General features: G+C 40.7%; 1 protein-coding gene across 2 annotated transcripts in view; it reads left to right on the plus strand.

Annotated features, from left to right (window-relative positions):
- Positions 1 to 2,752: 2,752 nt before the first annotated feature.
- Positions 2,753 to 8,616, plus strand: part of caly (calcyon neuron-specific vesicular protein) — a 7,159-nt gene continuing 1,295 nt past the window's right edge. Inside the window, exons 1-6 of one of the 2 annotated variants that reach the window (XM_035534628.2) lie at positions 2,753 to 2,892; positions 3,415 to 3,495; positions 4,357 to 4,487; positions 5,440 to 5,559; positions 5,916 to 6,029; positions 7,524 to 8,616. The exon at positions 7,524 to 8,616 is cut by the window's right edge and continues 1,295 nt beyond it. In XM_035534628.2, the coding sequence (XP_035390521.1) occupies positions 4,359 to 4,487; positions 5,440 to 5,559; positions 5,916 to 6,029; positions 7,524 to 7,727 (567 nt within the window). In that variant the 5' untranslated portion in view covers positions 2,753 to 2,892; positions 3,415 to 3,495; positions 4,357 to 4,358 and the 3' untranslated portion in view covers positions 7,728 to 8,616. The remainder of the gene's footprint in view (positions 2,893 to 3,414; positions 3,496 to 4,356; positions 4,488 to 5,439; positions 5,560 to 5,915; positions 6,030 to 7,523) is intronic. The other variant, XM_035534627.2, reaches the window with a different exon arrangement.

The raw sequence follows: 8,616 nt of genomic DNA on the forward strand, positions 1-8,616 counted from the left end.
CGTATATTCAAGATGATCAAATTATGACAAAAATATATTTGAAATATAGTTGGAAACAGTAGAGGGACTGCCCAGTCTGTTTCCCTTAGGTAACCCAGGCTTTCTGGTACCACGTGAAATTAATTCGTGCCTTGAGTGAAGTTCAGTAGTGCTAATTGCCATAAATAAGTGGATGAAAAAGGAAGCAGACAAAACAGTTTCCCGAATATCTGGAGGGAAATCTGTGCATTTGACAGCATAACGATTTTCCTTCTATAACGTCGCTTCCGAAGTATTATTGCACAGTTGCAAGTTTGAGTAATTAATGCTCAGTGTTCTGTTAATGGACGGTAATTTTGGAGGACTGTGCTTATACTGCCATCTAGTGGTACCTTAAGATAAAGCAAGTTCTATATCTTTGCCAGTTTATGTAACTGTAATATTCAGAGGCTACTTCAACCAGCAAGTCCTTAATAGCTTTGGCCATTAGGTGGAGGTATTGTACAAAACTGTAAAGGTAACAGAAAAAAACTGTAAAAAGAAAGCAAGGTGGGGGTTTTTACCTATTTAAAAACAAGAAATATATGTATTAGTGCATTAAAATTAAAATAAGAAATGAACAGATCTTCTAGTTAATTTTGTAGTCCAGGACTAGGCTTAAACGGCACATAGAAACAATCAGACAGACTACACTTTCTGAATCCACAGACCAAAATTAGACAACACAAAAAAATTATTTGCCTTTGAAATTCTTTACTTTCAAAATAGTGAACCTTTGTCAAAACAATAAAACAAATAACCCTATTACACCTGACCTACTTTACTCCCAACACCCCCACTGCCCCTATTGTTCCAGACCTCTTGTTTACCCCCTCACACACACACACACACACACACACACACACACACACACACACACACACACACACATCACCACCACCACCACTACCAAGCAAAAACACGCACAAAGGTACAGGGTTGCCTCCCTGAGTCTTTGCTGAGTACACAAAGCCCTCCCCTCGTCTCAGAAACCCATATCCTAATTGATTCTCATTTTCATTAGTCACCATGAGAGGCTTTTGTTCTCCGGGGCCGGGCCCAGAGCCAGGGGAGGAGAGGGGGGCCTGTGCGTTCGCCAAGCCCGACCCAGAGAGGTCTCCTCAAAGAGCGACAATCCGGGGGCGCGCCTTTTGAAGTGCGTCCCCCGCTAACTAAAGGTCAAAATAATAAATGTAGGCCCAATTGAAGCCTGGCGGAGGGGGAGGGGCAGAGGGTGTTGGACACGGAGCAGGGTGTTTTAGGAGAGGATGCATCACATGTGGGGAGACGTGTTGAATTCGCCGGACTGGCCGCGGCCGAAGACGGCCCAGCACGGTTCCTCCAAAGAAAGAATGGAAGGTTCATGAGCTCAGACAGGGCTGGCTCCAATGGTCTGCGCATTTTTGCTGAGAACTATCCATCTCTCTCTCGTTCTAAACCCCAACCGCCCCCCACCACAACCACCCCCACTTTCACTGTTTCACAGTATATCTTTTTGGCATCTCTGCCTACCAACACACCTTTTTTTTATATTCATATATACCTTTTTTATATTAATATTTCATTTTCATGTTTATTTTATCCCTTTACTTCATTATGATACAATTTACCACAAAATAGCCACATTAGAAGCAAATTTACTTATTATTATTATTACTTATTATTATTATTATTATTATTATTATTATTATTATTATTATTATTATATATTTAAATGACACCTTTGAGCATTTTGATAACCACACCCTGCAGTCAGCAAAAGTATGAGAAACCCTGTCTCTACTATTTATTAACACCCATAGCACAGCTCTCCTGAAATTTTACGTTCACTCTAATTTTTATAACAGTGGAGTTGTTTTTACACTTGAATATATTTAACAAATACATTAGACTATCTCTGAACTTTTTTGGGGTCATATTTGTGTCTTTCTCCTAGTATTATAGCTGACATAATTCAGAAAGCAATATAATTATTCCATTTCAAAGTCATTTTATTTTGTTAAATATTTTGAGGCTGTACGTAAGCAACGCATACCATCACACTCTACAGCTACCACAGAGCTTTCAGGAGAAATTCAGAGGTTAATTTATTGTCTGCGAAGATTTCTTCTTTTGTACATATCTGTTCATTGTCAAATTGTTTAGGCTGGTGAGCTCTCCACTTCCAATAATAGTGTAGATTTGATGAGTGTTGCAGCGGTACAGGCAAACAGGCATTATGCGATCAGTTTGTGCCAATATAAAAGTGTATGTATGAATCATGTATGAATGTATAAATCATTTCACATTAATAAACATACACACACACACACACACACACACACACACACACACACACACACACACAACGTCTAAGTGCAGGGAAGTCATGAGAAGATACGTATGATTTCTTTATTAAGATTTTTTTAGACCTCCTATAAACAAAGTGCAGATCTTCAAGTGTCCATTCATTATTGCTTTGGGAAAGCACTGCGTAAGACGAAGAAAGTCCGTTAAAACTTTTTATTCATACAAAGGTATTCCAGGTGTTTAAAATGCACTACGACCGCTGCAGACGTAAATGCAGCGCGATTATAATCTTTTACCGGATGTAATTAAATGTAATACATTTTTAAAGACACTTATAATATGCGCCTAAATGTAAAGAACCATGGCAATGGCGACCGCATCTAACAGTTTTCCCTTGCGCAATTTGCATCATATCGAAGCGACAGTCCACTGTAGGATGCACTGCGAGACGAACAGCTGCTGCGCTAGAGCAAGCACCTCTAGTGAATCCGGCATTGCCACGGTAACCGTGCTCGTCTCAGCTGGACTGTTTTTCTTTTCCTCACCCGAAAAAAAATCTTCAGCGATTATCGACATAGAAAATCGGTGAGTACATTTCGTATTATCCGCTCGTAATAAAGATTATGCGGCATTCCTTCGAAAATGTGATGTGCTTGGTTTCTAGGTTAATAGCTACCTTTAATTCTGTGGGTAATTTGGTTCATTCCAGCATAAAGATGGTGAGGGATGGGGGGTGGGGGAATCTGACATTTTTCTATAGTCTGCATTTTTTTTATCAAATAGACCTATGGTAAATCAGTTGCTCTTCAAAAATACAATTCTATATATCTTTAAGATTCGTATTGTATAGTCTAGCAACAAGCAACATCTGTTTAGTTATTATCCTTTGCAAGTGTACATTGTGGGCTTCGACCACCTAGCTTCCTTTACAGGTTTTGTCCTTTAAAAAAAACATCAATTAAAAAACTATAAACGCAAGAATAAAAGCGTTTAACCTTGTTTGGGGGTAGAATGGCGTTATGTTATAGACCTGAATTTGTCACCGGCGTTGGTTAATGTCGAGGTCGGTTGCCAGTAGTGATACCTGGCTCAATTTTTTTTATTTAGATGTTTGCCGTGTGCATAGAGTCGGCACGCAAAACACAAAGCGTGTCTTCTGAAACCTGTCTATGAAAACAATAGCCTAAGGTATTTTCATGGGCCTTATTTTTTCGAATACTTGACAAACAATGATTGATATAACTATTATAAATTATCATTATTTGTCATTTAATGTGCTATTTACAGAATGTTTATTAAATGCATATTAGTTTGGCTCTATGTATTTGTTTACATGTATATATGCTTTTTAAAATCCTAGTTAATATACTTAATCTCATTTCATCCTTTGTGTGCATGTGAGTATGTGTGTTGGGAGAGGGGAAGAGAGAGAGAGAGAGAGAGAGAGAGAGAGAGAGAGAAAGTGCACACACTCACACTGACTCATTATGATGTGGTCTGAGATTCATGGAAATGGGAAAAACAACATGTGCACACACAATCCCTTCGAAGAATTATAGTATATACACAAATTTCTGCTCAACTGATTGAATTTAAACATTTAACATCTTGATTTGTTAAGCTAGGAAGTGAAAACTAACACAGAATTAGTTGTTATATGTGAGACATACACTCATTATACTAAAATGATATCGAGTAATTTCATAGTAAAAAGCAAGTGACAAGTAAATATTTCCAATCATATAATTTCATTTCCAAAGATATTGCTTGGCTTCCAAGCCTTCACAGTGCCTTCAGAATGTATGAGTTTAAAACTGAGTGTGTGTGTGTGTGTGGTGTGTGTGCGTGCGTGTGCGTGTGTGTGTGCGTGTGTGTGTGTGTTTGGTGTGTGTGTGTGTGTGTGTGCGTGTGTGTGTGTGTGTTTGGTGTGTGTGTGTGTGTGTGTGTGTGTGGTGTGTGTGTGTGTGTTTGATGTCTGTGTGTGTGTGTGTGTGTGTGTGTGTGTGTATGTGTGTGGTGTGTGTGTGTCTGTGTGTGTGTGTTCCTCAGACATGGTGAAACTGGGCAGCACTCTTGTGGAGAAGGTGGAGAGGGTGCCATCACTGGAGGATGGCTTTGATAACATCCCCCTCATCACACCACTGGAGGTGAACCAGCTACAGAAGCCCTTTCCGGAAAAGGTAACCAGTTCTGCGGTACTGCCAGCATCTTCAAATATCCGAGTGTCCATGACTCCTTCGCTCTTCAAATAGTGCTTTATAGGATATGGCTCAGTATAGATGTGCAGTACAAGTGTCAGAAGAAGACAGTTTTGGAAGAGTCGTATTAGTGGGCTTTCTGAAACTGTCACTGGTAGCTTTCACATAATCATACACAATTAGTGTCACTGCATTTGATGCACTCTCTCTGCAAATTTTTCTTGAAGACCATGTCTGATTCTCTAAAATAGAGAAGCACACCTTCACGCATGCATGGCACAACACAAGCAGTCATGAACATGAGCACACACACATATGACTCATCTCTCAGTGACAGTGATTGCTATAATGATATACCAACACAACAGCTGAGCATTTTCATGTGTGTGTCTGTGAGAGAGAGAGAGAGAGAGAGAGAGAGAGAGAGAGAGAGAGAGAGAGAGAGAGAGAGAGAGGTACGACCTATCCTTGCGTGTCTGCTTTCTGCATTTAACACCCTAAGGTGCATTGTGTGTGCCAGCTTATTCATTTTCCTTGTTACCCTTTTGCCTGCTGTATACAGAAACTCATGATCTACTAACAGTAGTTAAGAGACAACTGCATCGTAAATAAGACCTAAGCTGAGTTTCTAAGACTCAGTGTGAATCTTGTTTTAGAGGAATGCAAATGGCCTGATTGGCTTGAAAGTACTCAAGACCCATTCAAATGCATTAAACAGTGTTGACAGGTGCAGTTGGAGTCGTGACATTACAGTCAGCTCTTATTGTTGGGGCGCTTACTGTTTCTAATGTGTCCCCACTACCAGACCTCTTCCTATCCAGTTTTATTTTTAAACAGTATGATTGTAATGGCATTTAGGAACAGTTTAAAGAGCTCAGCACTGTTCATCTGTGACTAGATGCTTTCATCTGACCATTTCTGATCGTCTTCACAGGTGATTGTGAAAACGACCACAGAGTATCAGCTGCAGCAGAAGAAGAAGAAGAAGCCCTATGTGTCCAGCATTAAGAAGCTGAACATAAACCTCTACAATGAGGTGTCGGAGAAGGTCAAGGTAAACAGCTGTTTGCTACGAGGAGTTATGCCAGCTCTGTAACTATGCGTCCACCACTTCACGGAACAAGAGCAGTTTTACAGTTATTGGTGGAGATTCTGGATTTTTTTGTCATTGTGTGTTAGGGGCGGGGTATAGGTAGTTTCCAAAATAAAAGTCTGTTCTTATAATGGGTGCCTTGTGTGTTTAGCTCTTTGAATATTTATGTAATAAGCCTGGATTTTAGTCAGTTAAGGGTAAGTTTGGGCTTATTATCACGTGACCTTGTACACCTTTGTATTGTGTGTGTGTGTGTGTGTGTGTGTGTGTGTGTGTGTGTGTGTGTGTGTGTGTGTGTGTGTCTGTTTGTGTGTCAGCTCACAGGACTCATTCTCATCACCTTGGCCTTCTTGGCGTGTCTGCTGCTCCTGGTTATGTACAAAGCCCTTTGGTATGACCAGCTTAGCTGTCCTGAGGGCTTTGTCCTCAAGGTAATTTAACCAGTACACTACTGCTGTGCTCTAAATGCTTCTCCACTTTATTTACTAGTAAAATATCAAACAAGGATTAAGGGAATGCCAACCCCAAAAAAGTTACTGTCAGTGGATTAAGAATGAGGAATTAGCATTATACAGTTATGTTAAAGCAGTAATATAAGACTGCTTTCTAAGAGGTGCTCACAATAGCATGCATTCACTGTTAGGTACATTACAACTGTTGAGGGAAGTATTCATTCTATTTCAGGTATTCTGGTTAAGCCGCCCACTCATGCTGAGGCCTACATCTTACCATTGAGTTATAGTTATAATACAGGTTAAATAGTTGAATGCGTCAAAACATGCCGGCAATTACTCCCATGTTTTTACAACATCACAACATGCTCTGTTGTGAACAACTGCTTCATCTCTCCATTTTCATCATCGTTCAGCGACAGCAAAATAACTTGCGTATGCTAACCCAGCCTCTGAAGATGTGCTGCTAGCTCAGGGCTATAGTGGAGCTGTGGTTTCTGAACTCGCCAGGCAACACAGGAGGGGGGGGAGAATGTCTTTAATTAGCTTAAGCCGTGACTAAACTGTGATTAAAGCCTGGGGGCACTTCCGCCCTTGCCCCTTTGATGTTGATGCTATGGCTGCTATTAGCATGCTACGCTAATGTAGCATCACCACCGTCTTGAAAAGTGTGGGGAAATTGCTGTTCATAACAGGAAGTAATGAGCTTCGTCAAGTCCAAGCTCGCTTATGTATTCCGTGACTGACGGCTTTCGATCAGAGAAATGTTGGTTCTCTTGTTCACTTTCACTTGGGCCGTCTACCTTTGATGATCCATATCTCGACTGTCGCGTCAAACCTGGCCTCTAAGTAGAGTTTTGACAAAAGGGGGGTCCAGATTGAGAGGGTTGGTTGTTCTCAAGGGTCTCAGATGACGCCCAATTGTCAAGATATTCATAACATGAACTTCATTATGATAATGCAGATGGCTGAGCCCTTTCTGTCTCCATATTACTTTTGAGCTCTCTAGTTTTTGTATAGTATGATTTTCAGTAGGTGCTGAGAACGGGCTTGTCCAATGTTTCCAAATGGTTTTACTCCAGGGTTGATTAAAGCTGAGACAGTAATTCAAGACAAACCAGTTTCACTAAATAAACTTGGTGCAGCATATTTATAGCAAGGCTGGGGAACTAGAGCTACTAATTCCGTTCATGTTTTTCTATCCTCTCACAGAAAACCACAGTCACTGTGCAGATTTTACATGGTTCAGTTATCACTGTGATCCAGTGAAGTGTGAACCACTGAACATAACAGCTTGTGAAGATATACCAACATATAATATTATTCTTGTGCCAAAACAGTCAATTAGGCCTTCTTTCTATTCCTGAATGTGCTTGATTAGCTGGTAGACTCATGCATTTTTTGCACTGAATTTTTACCCCCGAGGTTTGCATGCCCTCCTAAACATATGCCCTCCCTTCCCCCGAATCCCAGCACAAGCACTGCAATCCTGCAGCTCTGGAGATGTACTACCCAGAGCAGGAGGCAGCCTCACGAGGCAGCCTGTACACGGCCATCAGCCACCTCAACCAAGCCAAGAAAGCCCTGCCTGAGCTCTCCTCTCCCTGGCTGCCTGTACTCAACGCCCTGAAAAAGAGCGAAGAGGCCAAGGGGGAGGGAAACAGCTCCCAGCAGTGAGAGTTGCAGATGGAGGTGTTAATGGAGTAGTTCAATGGAAAAAAAAAACCAGTTTGCAGTTTTCCCCTTTACCCAAAGTGTACTCGATTAGTCAAAGCGCATGCTTTATGTCCAGCCTTTTCTTTTTTAGTTCAGCACTACGAGCCTAATGTAATGAAAGTAAGAGGTAATGGAAGTCTTCATGGGAATCTTTCCCACTGCATATGCCCAAATCACCACCCACTTGTGCAGGTCTTAAGTAACGTTACTGAGACCCTGCCTGTGTGGTTGAGGGCACAACTGACCTCAAAAATTATCAAAACTTCATTGCAGAGCAAAAAGCTGTAAAATTATGGAGGCAGCCATCTTGGATAAGTGGAATAAAGCTTTAACATAATTTAGCATCCACACTGCTGCCTCCTAAAGTTTGAAGGCAGAATTGCACCAGAAAGTTAAAGGTTGACACTTTAGTTGCACATTTAGCATAAATATGTAAATATGGGTTATCGCTGCTACTTTTCATAATTGTTTATTTTAAAAATGAATATTATATGTTTATGAATATTATATGAAGCTTTTGACGTGTATTTAATGAAAAGATTCCATTACTTTTCAGCTGCATTAGCCTTGTAGCTCCAGTTTCAGACTAAAAGAAGCAAATGTTGGACACCAAGCATGGTGTGACTGATAACACAATTTGGAGCAAGGAGAAATCTGTGTAAACTACTTCCTTTGGAACCATTTCCTTTAATGTATGTGAGAGGGAGAAGGCAAGAGTAAAAGTGGGATTACTACAGTGCAGGAGGTAACAAAAGGGTAATGAAACATGCTGCTTGGATTATATGTGTGTATGTCCGCCCGAGAGACATAAATGTAGTGTTTTGCCATTGTAAATAATTACAAGACTCTG

This window comes from Electrophorus electricus, chromosome 18 (genome assembly GCF_041902795.1).
Source record: "Electrophorus electricus isolate QZ-2024a chromosome 18, ASM4190279v1, whole genome shotgun sequence".
NCBI classification, from domain to species: domain Eukaryota; kingdom Metazoa; phylum Chordata; class Actinopteri; order Gymnotiformes; family Gymnotidae; genus Electrophorus; species Electrophorus electricus.